The 19,543-nt window shown below is 40.5% G+C and overlaps 1 protein-coding gene across 2 annotated transcripts in view; it reads left to right on the top strand.

The window, feature by feature from the left end:
• Window positions 1–19,543, top strand: part of plxna4 (plexin A4) — a 381,909-nt gene that overhangs the window by 32,502 nt on the left and 329,864 nt on the right. For both annotated transcript variants that reach the window (XM_061959460.2, XM_072913282.1), the window contains exon 2: window positions 8,491–9,812. In XM_061959460.2, coding sequence (XP_061815444.1) covers window positions 8,565–9,812 — 1,248 coding nt within the window. In that variant the 5' untranslated portion in view covers window positions 8,491–8,564. The remainder of the gene's footprint in view (window positions 1–8,490; window positions 9,813–19,543) is intronic.

Below are 19,543 nucleotides of genomic sequence, written 5' to 3'. Positions count from 1 at the left end.
AGAGGAGACATGTGAGTAAACACTATCACAGAAGCCATCTGCACCAGGAGGTCATCAGACCATGTCCACCAGGATGCTGACACAAAAGCGACCCCACAAGCACGGCCGGTAACCCCTGAGGCAGATGGCTCCCTCTGAGGAACTTTGGAAAATAAAAATAGTAAAACTTGTAAAATAGTAAGAACCATGTGTAGAGATAAATGATAAAATACAAGTAAAACACATATAGATTAATAGAAAGAAAATAAAACAAAAAATATATGTATGTATATATACAGTAAATAAATAAATGAATATAACTAAATACAATCTTGCATAACTAATTGGATACAAAGTAAAATACAAATGACTTCAATAAAATAATTAGTATCAGGTAAAAGCCAAATCATGACACTTATAATAATAATTAAAATGTTGTTGATGTGCAGGTTGGAGTTTGTCATCTTTAAAGTTAATTAAAGTACCACTGATAGTCACACACACACTAGGTGTGGTGAAATTACCCTCTTCGTTTGACCTTTCCCCTTGTTCCATCCCCTGAGAGGTGAGGGGAGCAGTGGCCACGCTCGGGAATCATTTGGTGATTTAACTCCCAATTCCAACCCTTGATGCCAGAGGTGTGGACTCGAGTCACATGACTTGGACTCGAGTCAGACTCGAGTCATGAATTTGATGACTTTAGACTCGACTTGACAAAATGTAAAAAGACTTGCAACTCGACTTAGACTTTAACATCAATGACTTGTGACTTCACTTGGACTTGAGCCTTTTGAATTGACATGACTTGACATGACTTGCTACTTTCCCCAAAACCCAAAGATGAAAAAGTTATAGCTCCGTATTTTTCATTGTGTACTTGTCTATCAGCGTTGCGTGTGTCAGCTGGTGTGCTCTCAGTACAACAGCCAATCAAATTAGATCTACTTTGTTTTCATCACACAGCATTCATCCAATCAAATTGCAGGACAACCAACGAAGAAGACATGTCCAAACCACACACCAGTGAACAAAAAATGATACCTAAAATAATTTTGTTTGGGTATAAAAATTACGAGGTGGTCAACACAAAACGGTTTGCAGTATGCAACACATGCGGTTCGAAAATGACTGATAGAGAGGCAACAACTTCCAACTTCGTCCGGCATTTGAAGTTGCACAAAGAACGGTAAGTTTTGAATGAAAGATAACGTTTATTGGCTAAGTAACGTGACTTTTATTTGCTGTGTAGTTAAATCAGTGAGGCTGTAAACTCACTGCTAACGTTATAACGTTATTGCAAACACGGGAATCTGTTGCAGTTCACTACCTTATTCATACTTTTTGTTCAGTGATTTTTTTTAAGCAGGGTTACGTTAGTCAATATATCACACGTAACGTTAGACGGCGGTCAGCAGCACCGCATATTTTAGCCACCTAAAAAAAGACAAAAATAGTAAAATAAAGGTCAGTTAAAATGTATACTATATTATGAATATGTTTACCGTTTTAGCTAGCTTTCTGACATACTGTTGGTTGTTTACCTCAGTGGTCCCCAACCACCGGGCCGCGGCCCGGTACTGGTCCGTGGATCGATTGGTATCGGGCCGCACAAGATTTTATTTTATTTTATTTTTTTTTTAAATTAAATCAACATAAAAAACACAAGATACACTTACAAGTAGTGCACCAACCCAAAACAACTCTCTCCCCCCTTTTGTTCTGGGCATTGAACATGAAGACTCTTCCTTCACTGTTCCGAGTGGCCATGAGAGTCTTGGCAGTGCCTGCCTCCAGTGCTCCAGTGGAGCGAGTTTTCAGCCATGGTGGCATCATACTACGCCCCCATCGTGCACAAATGACTGACAGACTCTTGGCTAATTTGGTCTTTTGCAAATGCAATGCAGCATAGGGCCCTGACATATAAAAAGTACAACTTTTTTGTTATGTTCACGTATATGTCATGTTTTTTCAATGTTAACACTTTTGTACAAATAAGTACATTTGCACTTTATTTTTCAATGTGTTTGTTCTGTAAAGGAATGAGTTAATGTTTAAAATGACTGGTTAATAGTGCTATTATAAAGTGCAATGTCAGCACAATTTTCTTTCCTGCAATTTAAAATGCACTTGTTTTAATAAATAAATACAGCGTTTGAAAAGCATACACAATCTGTGTTAATATATTAGTCTGTGGTTAAAAGGACTTGAAAGGACTCGAAACTCAAAATGCAGGACTTGGGACTTGACTTGAGACTTTCCAGTCTTGACTTGGGGCTTGCCTGTCTTGACTCGGGACTTGACTCGGACTTGAGGGCAAAGACTTGAGACTTACTTGTGACTTGCAAAACAATGACTTGGTCCCACCTCTGCTTGATGCTGAGTGCCAAGCAGGGAGGTAATGGGTCCCATTTTTATAGTCTTCAGTATGACTCGGCCAGGGTTTGAACTCACGACTTACCGATCTCAGGGCGGACACTCTATCCGCAAGGCCACTGAGCAGGTTTATTTAACAGTTTATTTGCATCATGTTGAGCTAGAAACACATTCTTTGATGTTCGCGGTGATAAGAGTGGAGGCCAAAGCATTTTCTTCATGAATATGAAGGATTATGTGTAATTATCCTTCTTACTCATTCACACTCTCCTAATCCCAATAGAATGTTCTTATGTCTGTGTGTTTCATTTACCAAAGACTTGTCGCTTGATTATGAATAGAAAAATATGAATTTGTCAAAATATTGCTTGTCCACTTGTAATGTACTCTCTCTCATGAGGTGCTTGTTAAGTATCCACTTGATGCTCTGGAAAATAAGCTGCGACGGTCCAATTTGGATCGTGAAGGTCTTACATTATACTATTCAGGTGTCACGATCCTGTATTGGAAGTATGGTGTCCAAATGCTGGAATTTAGACAGATTTAAAAGTGCTTTTAAAGGCTAATTAGCTGTGTTTGTTCCCACCTGTATCCTAGAAGTAATTGTGTACTTTATCCACTTTCACACTTATACTAATTTCTTGGTTTTTGTAATCTGTTCCAAAATGTCCACAAAGACTGAACTGTGTGAAAACTGTAGATTTTTTCCCATAAGAAGTCAAGTAAATCCTATTAGTAATTTGCAAGCCACGAATCCTTTTCCAATGATAAAATCACGTAAATACACATGTCGGATTATCAAATAGTCACAATCCAGACAGGAACGGATCACTTGGGGAAAATGCTGTGATACATACGCTACACCGACTGTACATTTGGCACTGTGCACAGTTCTTGATTCAGTTTGTTGCGTGTGGGGTTTAATGACAACAACAAAACTACATTGTCAGATTTTCCCACTTTGGAAACCCTCGAACGCCATTGCCTTGTGAATGAAAGGCCAAAACAATACAATACTTTACCGTTAAAAACGTTAGTGTGGGGACTAGAGTTGTACGGTATACCGGTATTAGTATAATACCGCGATACTAATGAATCATATTCGCTACTATACCGCCTCTAAAAAGTACCGGCTGCCCACCACCCCACCCAGCCGTCGTCATCACATCATGACATTGTTGGTTTTACGAGCAGACGAGCACGTTCGGCAGCGCACAATCACAGAGTACTTACAAGCAGACACAGTGTGTAGACAGAAAAGGGAGAATTGGACGCATTTTGGCTTAAAAACTAACGACAAAGATGAAGTTATAACACTGAAACGAAAGACATGGCTAGCTAGCTAGCGGCTAAAGTCCATCTGCAGTCTGCAGTGTTGTAGCTACTTCTAAATCACTGATTCTTGTCTCCATGGCGACAAATAAAGTACGTTTTGTCATGACTTGATCCTGGGTGTTTGCTTTTCCGGAATGCAACGGAAAGTTGGCTCGGGCGAGACGGGAATGTGAGTACATGATTGTTTATTACTATCAAAAAAAGTACAAACGAAAAGCGCGCACAGTGGCGGAGAACAAACTATGAAACCAAAAGACTTTAGCATTAATAAACAAAAACTTACTTGGCTTGGACTAAAGTTGCAGCATGAAAGATGGACATGAAAAAACAAGTGTCAGGAATGTGAAGAGCATAAATGTGGGATGTCGCCAGGAAGACAAACTGAAAACAATTAACTTAAATACTACAGACATGATTAACGAAAACAGGTGCGTGACTCAAAACGTGAAACAGGTGCGTGACGTGACAGGTGAAAACGAATGGGTTGCTATGGTGACAAACAAGAGTGCACAATGAGTCCAAACGTGGAACAGGTGAAACTAATGGGTAACCATGGAAACAAGACAAGGGAATGAAAAGCCAGAAACTAAAGAGTCCAATAACTAAACAAAACAAAACATGACTAATACAAAACATGGTCACACAGACATGACACGTTTCTTACAAGTATCATCCCTGCAGGACGAGGAATAGCTAAACATTTTTCACTACACACCGTAGCTCACCCGCGTCAGTATGTAAACAAACGCCATGGGTGGATTTACACCTAACATCCTCTGTAATGATACCAAGTACAGGAGTGTATCTAGTACTACCATCAATATTTTTTAACATCACAAAATCTTTTTTCGTTTTTAAATTTTAATATACGTTATGTTTATAAACTCAGGAAATATGTCCCTGGACACATGAGGACTTTGAATATGACCAATGCATGATCCTGTAACGACTTGGTATCGGATTGATAGCCTAATTTGTAGTGATGTCCGATAATGGCTTTTTGCCGATATCCCATATCCCGATATTGTCCAACTCTTTAATTACCGATACCGCTATCAACCGATATATGCAGTCGTGGAATTAACACATTATTATGCCTAATTTGGACAACCAGGTATGGTGAAGATAAGGTACTTTTTAATAATAATAATAAAATAAGATAAATAATTTAAAAACATTTTCTTGAATAAAAAAGAAAGTAAAACAATATAAAAACAGTTACATAGAAACTAGTAATTAATGACAATTTGTAAAATTAACTGTTAAAGGTTAGTACTATTAGTGGACCAGCAGCACGCACAATCATGTGTGCTTACGGACTGTATCCCTTGCAGACTGTATTGATATATATTGATATATAATGTAGGAACCAGAATATTAATAACAGAAAGAAACAACCCTTTTGTGTGAATGAGTGTGAATGAGTGTAAATGGGGGAGGAAGGTTTTTTGGGTTGGTGCACTAATTGTAAGTGTATCTTGTGTTTTTTATGTTGATTTAATAAAAAAACAAACAAACAAAAAAAAAAAACCCGATACCGATAATAAAAAAAACGATACCGATAATTTACGATATTACATTTTAACGCATTTAAAGATCTCTACTAATTTGTGGTATCATCCAAAACTAATGTAAAGTATCAAACAACGGAATAGTAAGTGATTATTACATTTTAACAGAAGTGTAGATAGAACATGTTGAAACGGAAAATAAGCAGATATCAACAGTAAATTAACAAGTAGATTAAGAATCCATTTTTACAGCTTGTCCTTTATAATGTTAACAAAATAATAGAATGGACAATGACACAATATGTTACTGCATATGTCAGGTGCCTTTGTTTGCTTACTTACTAATAAAAGACAAGTTGTCTTGTATGTTCACTTTTTTTTAAATTTAAGAACAAAATTGCAATAAGAAACATATGTTTAATGTCCCGTAGCATTTTTTGTTAAAATTAAGCAAATAATGCCATATTTTGTGGTACCCTTTATTCAGAAAAGTATCGAAAAGTACCGAAAAGTATCGAAATACATTTTGGTACCGGTACCAAAATATTGGTATCGGGACAACACTAATGGGGACCAAACATGTTTAGGAGAGAGCTGTCTTTGACTAAGAATTTTGATGGACGGTAAAAAGGTTAAGAACTCCTGTGTTGGACTCAATGTTTGGCTGTACATTAAACCAGATGGCAAACAAAAACAGGGGGAAACTTTTGTTGAACATTGTAATTGGAAAGCAAATCCTACAAAAGCCGAGACAGCAATGAACAGGTATCATCAAAAACGGTCCTTTAATGCGATAAATGTAAACATGTAATCTGTTTGATAGTTAGAAGGCTCGAGTTGTGTAGATACATTCTAAGAAATCTTTATGATCCGGGGTCAAGGTGCGACAGCAACGGCGCTCACGTCGTCTCTCAGCTCAATCTCTTCTCACCTTCTCCTCCTTTGTCCTGTTTTTTCTTTTCCTAGAAGCTGCTGAATGTCTTTGAGATACCGCAGGAGCTCGCTTTGTTATGACCGTGTCCCCCCGGGGAGCAGCGGGAGCGCCGGTGATGTTCTTTGCTCCCGATCGTTATTATGCGGCGCTTCTTTTATTCTTAAGGAACACGACGCCCCGTGTCACCGCTTCTAAAGCGTGACGCCAACATTTACCCTACTTCTTATTGCGTTTGGCAGCCACCTATGCTTCCTGACATCCAAAGTACACTGTAAGTCTGTAGGTTTTATGGCAAAACTGGCAGCTCAGTCGCCAGCATTTAACCTAAAAAATATTGGTACCGTTTTTCCATTTACAGTACAGCAAAATCCTGCCGAATGAGCTGCCATTTTTTGTACGCTAGTATCTACTAGGGTTGTAGGGTATACCAGTATTAGTATAGTACCGCGATACTAATGAATCTTATTCAGTACTATACCGCCTCTGAAAAGTGCACCACCCGCCCCCGCGCCCCCGTCGTTGTCACGTGGTGTCATTGCTGGTTTACTAGCAGACGAGCATGTGGAAAACGCTGTGATACATACGCCTGTACATTTGGCACTGTACACAGTTCTTGATTTAGTTATTTGCGTGTGAGGTTTGATGACAACAACAAAACAACATTGTCAGATTTTCACACTTTGGAACCCCCGAACGCCATTGCCTTGTGAATGAATGGCCAAAACAATACAATACTTTACCGTTAAAAACATTAGTGTGGGGACTAGGGTTGTACGGTATACTGGTATTAGTATAGTACTGTGATACTAATGAATCGTATTCGGTACTATACCGCCTCTAAAAAAGTATCGGTCGCCCACCACCCCACCCAGCCCCGCCGTCGTCATCACGTCATGGCATTGTTGGTTTTACGAGCCGACGAGCATGTTCGGCAGCGCACAATCACTGAGTACTTACAAGCAGACACAGTGTGTAGACAGAAAAAGGAGAACGGACGCATTTTGGCTTAAAAACTAACAATAAAGGTGAAGTCATAACACTGAAACGCCCTCAGGAAGAGGTGCTTTAAGACATGGCTTGCTAGCTAGCGACGAACGTCCATTTGCAGTCGGCAATGTTTTAGCTACTTCTAAATCACTGATCCTCGTCTCCATGGCGACAAATAAAGTAAGTTTCTTACAAGTATCATCCCTGCAGGACGAGGAATAGCTAAACATGCTTCACTACACACCGTAGCTCACCGGCGTCACAATGTAAACAAACACAATTGGTGGATCTACACCTGACATCCACTGTAATGATACCACGTACAGTAGCGTATCTAGTCGATACTACTATTACGTCAATATTTTTTGGCATCACATCTTCTTTCGTTTAAAAAAAATGTATATTATGTTTATAAACTCAGGAAATATGTCCCTTGACACATGAGGACTTTGAATATGACCAATGTATGATCCTGTAACTACTTGGTATCAGATTGATACCTGATTTTGTGGTATCATCCAAAACTAATGTAAAGTATCAAACAACAGAAGAATAGGTGATTATTACATTTTAACAGAAGTATAGATATAACATGTTGAAAGAGAAAGTAAGCAGATATTAACAGTAAATGAACAAGTGGATTAATAATTCATTTTCTACCACTTGTCCTTAATAATGTTGACAAAATAATAGAATGATAAATGACACAATATGCTACTGCATGTGTCAGCAGACTAAATTAGGAGCCTTTGTTTGTTTACTTACTAATAAAAGACAAGTTGCCTAGTATGTTCACTATTTTATTTAAGGACAAACTTGCAATAATAAACATATGTTTAATGTACTGTAATTTTTTTTGTTAAAATAAAGACAATAATGCAATTTTTTGTGGTCCCCTTTATATAGAAAAATATTGAAAAGTACCGAAATAATATTGGTATCGGGACAACACTAATATCTACCGACTTTTGGATTTAAATGGAGTTATAAATAAATAAATGAGTTAAAAGTAATCCAGCATGGCTGATTTCCACATGCAGAATGTCATTGTTTGCGTCACGTCAATGACCTCGTGACGAATCAGTGAGCTCATTTCTGCCGGCGCCAGCGTTTTCTTCCTAATTGTTGTAAGTCGTGCGTGCTTTATGTGCCGGGGCTGCTGTTTCAAAGAGAAAGTGACGCAGTCAGCAGGTGATGCGCCCCATTGGGAGACCAGAGAGAAACTGCCAAAGGTTGCAAATTGCCGCTCTTGAGGGTAGAATGAATTCCAGAAGGTGGCGCTCTGAGGTGCATGCAGCTTTGCTGATGAGTTCCTCTTGTTCACCTTGATCCAAACATTGATTCTGTTGCTAAAATGTTCCTTTCTTCCAGGTGCATGATGCCCTCCATCTCTAAAGAGGCTTGATCTCGTGGACCGTGCCTCCTTCCCGCTCTTTGCCGCAGCCATGACGTCCCACGCCGTGAGGACACGGACCTGCTTTTTCCTATGCTGCTTCTTCTCCACCTTGGCGCCGCTTGTGACGCCGAAGACGGCGGCGCGAGCGTCGCAGGCCCACGGCTCGGCCTCCCAGGTCATCACGGCGTCCATCGAGGAGGAAGGGTACGCCTCGTTCCGCGCCGAGAACCCCGAGTGGACGTTTAACCATTTGACGGTGGACTATCGCAACGGCAACGTTTACCTGGGAGCCGTGAATCGCATCTATAAACTGTCGCCCGGCTTGGAGGTGCAGGTGTCGCACCAAACCGGGCCGGACGAAGACAACCGCAAGTGCTACCCGCCCCGCATCGTCCAGCCGTGCAGCGAGCCCCTCACGCTCACCAACAACGTCAACAAGATGCTGCTGATGGACTACCGGGAAAACCGTCTCCTGGCGTGCGGCAGCCTCTACCAGGGCATCTGCAAACTGCTGCGCCTGGACGACCTCTTCAAGCTCGGGGAGCCCTTCCACAAGAAGGAACACTACCTCTCCGGTGTCAACGAGAGCGGCTCTGTGTTTGGCGTCATCGTCTCCTACGGCAACGCCTCCCCGGACATGTTGTTCGTAGCCACGGCGGTGGACGGCAAGCCGGAGTACTTCCCCACCATCTCCAGCCGCAAGCTGGCCAGGAACTCTGAGGAGGATGGAATGTTCGCCTACGTCTTTCACGATGAGTTTGTGGCCTCCATGATTAAGATCCCCTCAGACACCTTCACCGTCATACCGGACTTTGACATCTATTACATTTACGGCTTCGCCAGTGGAAACTTTGTCTACTTCCTGACGCTGCAGCCCGAAATGGGGGGCGGCCCCACCACCGGGTCCTCCTCGGCCGGTAAAGAGCAGGTCTACACCTCCAAGATAGTCCGCCTCTGCAAAGCAGACACCGCCTTCCACTCCTACGTGGAGGTGCCCATCGGATGCGTGAGCGGCAATGTGGATTACCGACTGCTGGAGGCGGCCTACCTGTCCAAAGCCGGCGCCAACTTGGCGCGCTCGCTGGACGTGGCGCCGGACGACGACGTGCTGTTCGCCGTGTTCTCCAAGGGACAGAAGAGGCGGCCGCGGCAGGAATTCCAAGACTCGGCGTTGTGCGTCTTCTCCCTGCGGGAGATCAATGAAAAAATCAAAGACAGGCTGCAGTCGTGCTACAGGGGCGAGGGCACCTTGGACCTGGCTTGGCTCAAGGTCAAAGATATTCCCTGCAGCAGTGCGGTGAGTGCAAACCTTTTTCTTTTAAATGTGCACAATATCCACTTTTCACATATCCTCCTGAGAACAAACGTCCTCTGCAGTGGACGTTGTTTTGCACAACATGGCAATTTTTTTCCACAAAATGTGTAATCTGACAAAAGAAAGGTAACACTTTAGTATGGGGAACATATTCTAAGTAACAAAGACTTAACTTAGAGTTATTTGCACACTAGGAGAACATATTCTAAGAACCCCAACCTTACTGAGGGAAGACTCTTAGTTAATGGCTTACTGGTTGTATAATAAGACCATGCAGAATAATGCATTAAGAAGTACTTAATAATGACTCATTAAGAGCCAATATGTTACTAATTTGCATGTTAATAAGCAACTAATTAATGGTGAATATTAGGTATGTCCGATAATGGCTTTTTGCCGATATTCCGATATTGTCCAACTCTTTAATTACCGATACCGATATCAACCGATATATGCAGTCGTGGAATTAAAACATTATTATGCCTAATTTGGACAACCAGGTATGGTGAAGATAAGGTACTTTTTAATTTTTTTTATAAAATAACATAAATAAATTAAAAACATTTTCTTGAATAAAAAAGAAAGTAAAACAATATAAAAACAGTTACATAGAAACTAGTAAATAATTAAAATGAGTAAAATTAACTGTTAAAGGTTAGTACTATTAGTGGACCAGCAGCACGCACAATCATGTGTGCTTACGGACTGTATCCCTTGCAGACTGTATTGATATATATTGATATATAATGTAGGAACCAGAATATTAATAACAGAAAGAAGTGTGTATCTTGTGTTTTAATAATTGATTTAATAATTAAAATAAATAAATAAATAAATAAATAAAAACGATACCGATAATAAAAAAAACGATACCGATAATGTCCGATATTAAATTTTAACGCATTTATCAGCCGATAGTATCGGCAGGCCGATACTATTGGACATCTCTAGGGAATATGTTCCCTATACTAAATAAAGTGTTACCAAAAAAATATATATAAATTGTAACTCTGCACTTGTCCAATATTATAGACGCCAACATAAAAGAAACATATGTGTAGCTGACTGACGGATAATGGGCAGAACTTTGTTTTAAGATGTGCAGAGAAGCCTGTGCTAAGGATGGCAGATACATGGTCTAAAATCTATATTTCCTAATATTCAGTACAATAGTACCTTGGGATACCAGTTGAATTGTTCCTGTAATACAGCTGGTTCCTCTAAAAACTCAGCATCGCTCATTGAAATTAATTCAAATCTATTCAATCGGTGCTTTGCCACCCCAAAACATTGCAATTTTAACATGTGACATGCCTTTTAAAAAGGAATAACACTCTTTTAGTTAAAAAAAAAATGGTATGAAAAACAATACAATAGAAAGTAGTACAAACAAGTACAGTAGTTTCATGAAATAATATAATAATAACTTACAGCATTTACCTTGGAGAGTGGACATTTATGGTATCTCATTCCAGCTGCAAACACACCATCAGCAGCTTCTCCATATTTTAATGGATAAATGTTTAGATATTATTTTAACATCCTTGGCTGGCGTTATCGACTCGTTCTGCCTCACTGTGAAGCTGACTAGCAGTGCTACGCTCCAACTGCTTCACCAAGTTAACTAATTACACGCTCTGTCATGTTTATGATGATTTATTTGTTTAATTCAATGAATAGCATCAAATTCTTCTTCCCGGCACTGTCCTTCACACACAATGTCTTCCTTCCCATGCTTGGAAAAACAAAGTTATGTCCATCTCTAGCTATAAGCTAATGCCAGCGAGTAAGATCGGATATTCTGGCCGGATCTTGCGGAGTTCACCGTGACATTCGTTACGCCAACTATTGGTGGGGAGGCTCATAACGCAAATATTTGTTCGCAACTTACATCATATCGATTAGCCGAGAAACCGGTCGTATCCCGGAAAACTCGTAAATCGGGGCACTTGAATCCCGAGGTACCACTGAATATTACAGCCTCTTTTGATAACAATATACTGTATATCACGATATATTGTTGTTTTGTTTATATCTGGTTACTGTCTGCTTTTAAAGAGCAATAAGCACTTATGTTGTTTTGAATTGGTATTTAGGCTAGCTTTGCGGTTAGCATCGCTTATTGTATCCGCCTGTGTGTCGCATGTTTAGATATATTTATAGATCATTTTCAGCATTATTAATGCAGCTGAGATAGGCTCCAAAAGGGACAAGCGGTAGAAAATGGATGAATGGATTAACTTAGAAGTATGGAGATACCTTAGCCGCGCTAATTAGCCACATCTGTCATTGATTGTCGACACTAAAACGCGTCAACAACATGCATTGTCATGATTTACTAAATTAAAACCTCTACCGTAGGCCAAATTTATATGGTTTATGTCGCACAACCATTGCCTTAACTTCAAAAACCTTCAAAAACAAGTGTTCTTTAATAAGTGAAGCAAACTAAGAGAGATTGTAGATTTACATAGAGAAAAATTATTGCAAAACAATAACAGTGCAATACTTTTTCATAACATGGTCACTACTGCCTGGTTTCTCTTGTTATATTCTTATTTTACTGTTATATTTTTATTCTCATTGTTGCTTTTTTTCTTTTTATTTTATTTTTTTATTTTTTTATTTTTTTAATTCTATTGTAATAGTTTTCTATTTTGTTTCCATTTATACCCCCATTATTTGCTTTTTACTTTTTACAATTTTGTACACTGCTGCTGGAATTTAAATTTTCCTGAGGGAACTCTCCTTCAGGAATCAATAAAGTACTATGTATCTATCTATCTATCTATCTATCTATCTATCTATCTATCTATCTATCTATCTATCTATCTATCTATCTATCCATCTATCTATCTATCTATCTATCTATCTATCCATCTATCTATCTATCTATCTATCTATCTATCTATCACTGTTAGAATATGGTTAAAAAGTCGCTTTTGCTGCAATGGGGTATACTTTTAAGAATCACTGCTGGTTTCCTGCCTTTGTCATGAATTGTTTGATTGCAGGTAAGTTTCTCTTTTAATATAATCTGCCTGCATATTTTGTGTGGGTTCATGTCTCATTTCGATGCGGTGCTCATGCACCGTCCTGCTGCCTCCTTTTATCAAGTCGATGCAGTCCGACGCTCGGTCAAATTGCTACGATTCCACTCCGCTGTCACGGCATTGCAAATTCAGTGACTCCCTTAACACACACACACACAAAGCGCACAAAAAAACACACTAAAATAAGGTCGCGGAGTGTATTTATAGGAATTTTCCACCATTATTTCAAAAGCACTGATGTTGGTGGAGAAGGCCTGGCTCTCAATCTCCGTTCTAATTCATCCCAAATGTGTTCTACTGGGTTCAGGTCAGGACTCTGTGCAGGCCAGTCAAGTTCATCCACACCAGACTCTGTCATACATGTCTTTATGGACCTTGCTTTGTGCACTGGTGCACAGTCATGTTGGAAGAGGAAGGGGCCCGCTCCAAACTGTTCCCAAAAGGGTGTGAGCATGGAACTGTCCAAAATGTTTTGATATTCTGGATCATTCAAAGTTCCTTTCACCGGAACTAAGGGGCCAAGCCAAACTCCTTAAAAACAACCCCACACCCTGATTCCTCCTCCACCAAATTTCACATTCGGCCCAATGCAGTCCGAAATGTACCGTTCTCCTGGTAACTTCCAAACCCAGGATATTTTAGAGCGAGGAAATTTCACGACTGTATTTGTTGCACAGGTGGCATCCTATGACAGTTCAAAGCTGGAAATCACTGAGCTCCTAAAAGCGGCCCATTCTTTCACAAATGTTATTTTTGTTTTGTTTTTGTCATAAAAACATGCAATCATGAGTGCTTACGGACTGTATCCCTGCAGACTGTATTGATCTATATTGATATATAATGTAGGAACCAGAAATAATAACAGAAAGAAACAACCCTTTTGTGCGAATGAGTGTGAATGGGGGAGGGAGGTTTTTTGGGTTGGTGCACTAATTGTAAGTGTATCTTGTGTTTTTTATGTTGATTTAATAAAAAAAAAAATTAAATTTTTTTTTATTAATTTTTTTATTTTTTATTATTATTATTATTTTTTTTATTATTCTTGTGTAGCCCGGTACCAATCGATCCACGGACCGGTACCCGGTGGTTGGGGACCACTGTTGGAGTATACACAACATTTACTTCCTTATTTGTTGACATCCATCCATCCATCCATGCATCCATCCATCCATCCATCCATCCATTTTCTACCGCTTGTTCCTGTCTTAATGTATTTATTTAACATTATTTTATTCATGGTAAGACAATTAAGAACATATTTTCATTTGACTTAGCAAAGAGGCAAAATGTACATGTTAGAAATGTTGAAGTGTGATGATAATCTCTCATCATCTCTCAAAAATGAGCGCAACAGTTCAGGTTACAAGAAACACTTAATGCAGTGATAACAAATGTAATAAAATCACAAGTTGATTCAATATTATTGAAAACCAAAAAAAAAAGCCTCAAATAGTGTAAATTCAGTCATTTTAGGCCAACAGTGACAAAGAAAAGCCTGCTAAATACTGGAGTGACTGGTTTAAGTAAAAAGGAGCTATTTAATTTTTCAGATGTAATATACTGTACTTTCGTGACCTTCATTGTGTACCATCTCAAGACTGGACCCTTTCCCGGTGTAAATCTGCAAGTCCGTCACTGACACGAGGCTGCTTGAGGGCCTGATAAATCATACCCGTCATCGCACCGTCAGCAGGGGGGGAGGAAGTGTGTGTGTGTGTGTGTGTTTGTGTGTGCGTGCGTGTGTTGGTGTGTGTTTATGTGTGTATGTGTGAGAGAGGGCGCACGCTGGGGTTAGCGCCATGCAATGATGCCATTTCAGCACGCGCCACCGTATCATTGCTGCCACTGCATGAATTAGACCCTGTAGAAGAAGAAGTGGAGGCGGTGGACTCAGCAGGAGATAAATCACACACACACACACACACACACACGCACGCACGCACGCACGCACGCACTCTCACACGCACGTGACCCTAAGAAGAGAAAGTAAGAATAACTAGTGTTCTATATAAAGAGGCTTCCTGATATTTTAATTTCATATTTGATCAACTGATATACTAAACAAAGATTAGATGTTCTGTCATGATCCGTGGTCCGGATCATGTTTAGTTTAGTTATGTTCTGTTAGTTTTGGACTTCTTTAGTTCCGTCTGCGCTTCCTTGTTTGTTTTTGTCACCATGGCGACTCATTGTGTTCACCTGTCTCTGATTAGTGCTCGCCCGCTCACCTGCTTCCCGAGCACTAATCAGAGGCATTATTTAAGCTTGTCTTTGCTAGTCAGTCGGCCTGGCTTCATTGTTTATGTCACACCGTTTCCAAGTAAGTTTCCTTGTTCCATGCCATAGCTTCTGTTAATTCTTAGCTTCACGTGTTTGTAGGCACGCCTGGCTTTTTTTTTTTGTTTGGACATCTGGAATCTGTCCTTAATACATAGAACATGTATTAGAGAACAAAATATGGATTGCATTTTTTTTAAAATCCATAAATATTCTAGAAACTATTTTAGTATAGTAAAATAGTGCATCTATTAAAAAAAAAAATACATACATTAAAAATAGATACATTGAAATTCCATATTAAGAACCATTTTTAACATGTACCAAATGCAAACAAACATACATACTTATATTAAATATTTTAATATAAATAAAGACATAAATAAATAGAAAAAAGTATTAAAAATAAAAATATATTGATTGAAATAAAACAAATTATATAAATATTCGTTAAAAATGTTTTGTTATAAATAAAAGGTACATTTATTAAAAAGGAAATTAAATACAAAATCAATAAATATTTAAATGAAATGAATATATATATATATATATATATATATATATATATATATATATATTAATAATTATTTACAACTAAATAAATAAAAAAGATTTCATTTAAAAAATTACCTTGTTATGCGAAACACAAATGTCAACTAGAGAGGACGCTGCCTCTTAAAGGGGTCTTATTATGATTTAAAACACTTCCTTGTGGTCTACGTAACATGTAATGATGGTATTTTGGTCAAAATGTTGCATAGATTTTGTTTTTTGATTTTTGACCGTTGCACCGTTTTGTCCATCCATCCATCCCATCCATTTTCTTCCGCTTTTCCGAGGACGGGTCGCGGGGGAAGCAGCCTTAGCAGAGAAGCCCAGACTTCCCTCTCCCCAGCTACTTCGTCCAGCTCCTCTCGGGGGATCCCGAGGCTTTTAAAGGCCAGCTGGGAGACATAGTCTTCCCAACGTGTCCTGAGTCTTCCCCGTGGCCTCCTACCGGTCGGACGTGCCCTAAACACCTCCCGAGGGAGGCGATCGGGTGGCATCCTGACCAGATGCCCGAACCACCTCATCTGGCAGAGCTTCTCACCCTATCTCTAAGGGAGAGCCCTGCCACCCGGCGGAGGAAACTCATTTCGGCCGCTTGTACCCGTGATCTTGTCCTTTCGGTCATAACCCAAAGCTCATGACCATAGGTGAGGATGGGAACGTAAATCGACCGTTAAATTCAGAGCTTTGCCTTCCGGCTCAGCTCCTTCTTCACCACAACGGATCGATACAGCGTCCGCATTACTGAAGACGCCGCACCGATCCGCCTGTCGATCTCACGATCCACTCTTCCCTCACTCGTGAACAAGACTCCAAGGTACTTGAACTCCTCCACTTGGAGCAAGATCTCTTCCCCAACCTGGAGATGACACTCCACCCTTTTTCGGGCGAAAACCATGGACTTGTAGGTGCTGATTCTCATCTCAGTCGCTTCACACTCGGCTGTGAACCGATCCAGTGAGAGTTGAAGATCCTGGCCAGATGAAGCCATCAGGACCACATCATCTGCAAAAAGCAGAGACCTAATCCTTTAGCCACCAAACCTCAACGCCCTGACTGAGCCTAGAAATTCTGTCCATAAAAGTTATGAACAGAATCAGTGACAAAGGGCAGCCTTGGCAGAGTCCAACCCTCACTGGAAACGGGTCTGATTTACTGCAATGCGGACCAAGCTCTGACACTGATCATACAGGGAGCGGACTGCCACAATCAGACAGTCCGATACCCCATACTCTTTGAGCACTCCCCACAGGACTTCCTGGGGGGGCACGGTCGAATGCCTTCTCCAAGTCCACAAAGCAGATGTAGACTGGTTGGGCAAACTCCCATGCACCCTCTATGACCCTGCCGAGAGTATTGAGCTTGTCCACATTTCCACAACCAGGACGAAAACCACACTGTTCCTCCTGTATCCGAGGTTCGACTCTCCGGCGTAACCTCCTCTCCAGTACACCTGAATAGACCTTACCGGGAAGGCTGAGAAGTGTGATCCCACGATAGTTGGAACACACCCTCCAGTTCCCCTTCTTAACGAGAGGAACCACCACCCCGGTCTGCCAATCCAGAGGTACCGCCCGATGTTGCAGAGTCTTGTCAACTAAGACAGCCCACCAGCATCCAGAGCCATAAGGAACTCCGGGCGGATCTCATCCACTTTTTAACTCCCTCGGCAACCTCAGCCCCAGAAATAGGAGAACCCACCACAGATTCCCCAGACACTGCTTCCACCGTTTTGAGAGCGGTCTTATTTACGTGCCTCCACTTTGACTGCGTTTTCTACCCGTCAGCCATGTGGTAGTTTTTACCATTTCCATATCAAGTCTACTGACAGATATACAGCGAGTTTGAACTATACACTACTTTTATACAGTGCCGGCCCAAGCCTCCATGGGGCCCTAAGCAAAATTTGATTTTGGGGCCCTCTATTTCTGCCAATAATATTGATTGTTGATCATTCACACACCTACTATAAACTCATTGCGGCTCTGGCAGTGTTGTTTACATTATCCTATTGTCAGCCTGGCATGTCTTTACAAATTACATGTCATTTATAAAGATATGGGGGTGGCCCAGTTTATAACATAAATAATACCAATGAATGAACGAATGATGTCCAGAGTGCCACATATGGTTCCTAATCTTAAAATGTAGAAAACATTCAGCTACAAGAGTGGCCTGGGGTTGAACAGTCCAAGTGATAAAGCTTTGTATTTACAGTAAAAGAGTCATCTTGTCTCATCAGTCTTGTACTTATTAGTCTTTAATTACTAGTTTACATTTTTAGTTAATTGTTCATATTTAATGTTTACTTTGTACAAAGAGAGCGCAGTCTACTGAAGTTAAATTAATCAATAGTTTTCCCCTTTGAAAGACGCAAGGCAAATTCCTTCCATTTCACCATGTTGCTACAATGATCTTCACTGTTTTCATGCTGTTTCAGCAGTGCACCTATGTTGACCCAATCCCGCTGTCCCTCGGCTGCCAGTTTTAAGGACTTTTTGGAAAATAATTTGCAGCAAAAGCAATAGACTGCATCTTTACTTCTTGAATAAGTCAGCCAGCTACGCTTGACTTTTTCCCCATTGACTAGCTGTCTGTAGGTATAATGATAATGAAAACTTCGGCCATCATGCCGTTTGGGGAATGAAAAGTTCTCCTTAATAGACAGTGGTCCTCTGATCACCTGCTCAGTCCTGTCTGAATCTGAGAGGAAAGATATGGCGTCACATTAGTGCCAAAAATCCGAGCGCATAAAAACTGTTATCGCGCGCTGATTCTCCACTTCGTGCGCGCGCGACACCCTTTTGCGCGCGCGTGTGGTCTTTTTGTGCGCGCGCGGTGCCTTTCTGCGCGCGCGCCGTCTCGGTCTGTGCGCTCTCTGTGTACTCCTGGCATCTCTCCTCGCGCTGTCATGTTTCTTTTTGGCACTTTGGGGGCAGGTATGCTTAGACGGCCCCTCCTTTCTGATTGGCTCTTAGCATTTTTCATAAGACCAATCATTCTCCAGCGTAGCAACGTTGTAGCCATCTTACCTCGGACAGCTAGCCTCAATCATTACATTGATGTCAAAGCAAGTTATGGTAATTTAATTAGTACATGTACCAATTAAATTACCATAACTTGCTCGATTTTCGACCAATTTACAAACGGTTTGCCTTGTTACAAATCTTATTACATGTAGATATGACATAGGATGCTGCACCTGTTGAAATCACCTCTTTCGCTATAAAAAAAATGACTTAATTGTGCAACATAGTTGTGTAGGGTCAGTGTTAGTCAGTTCTCTGATTATTTTAAACTGTTTCAGAATACATTATTAAAAGGCTATTTTTAACATTTTAAAAACAAAATTCAAAGATTATTTCATTAATTTTATGGCTGAATCAAAAGAAATTCCATAAATTAGAAAACAAATGTTCAAGAAGAAGTGAAAACTTTGCGCCTATAACAATCTTGATACATATTGACGATGACCCGCCCTGCTATACTTCTGATTATCTCTGAGCATTTTTCGCCTGGCCAATCAGAAAGAAGGGGCCGGCTAAGCATACCCACCCCCAAAGTGCCAAAACGAAACATGCCAGCGCACAGACCGAGACGGCACGCGCGCAAAAAGGCACCACGCGCGCGCAAAAGGGTGTTGCGCGCGCGCACGAAGTGGAGAATCAGCGCGCGATAACAGTTTTTATGCGCTTGGATTTTTGGCACTAATGTGACGCCATAGCAGGCGGCAAACGTCACAGGTGCAGCAGAGGCGGCTTTACATTTAAAGAGAGGCAGGAAGAATCACTAAGCCTAGATCAGCAGCAGCACTCTGTTGACCTAAAATTGTGT

Source organism: Nerophis lumbriciformis, linkage group LG05, assembly GCF_033978685.3.
Source record: "Nerophis lumbriciformis linkage group LG05, RoL_Nlum_v2.1, whole genome shotgun sequence".
Classification (NCBI taxonomy): Eukaryota; Metazoa; Chordata; class Actinopteri; order Syngnathiformes; family Syngnathidae; genus Nerophis; species Nerophis lumbriciformis.
The sequence above is the reverse complement of the archived record's forward strand: the minus strand, read 5'-3'. Positions and strand labels throughout refer to the sequence as shown.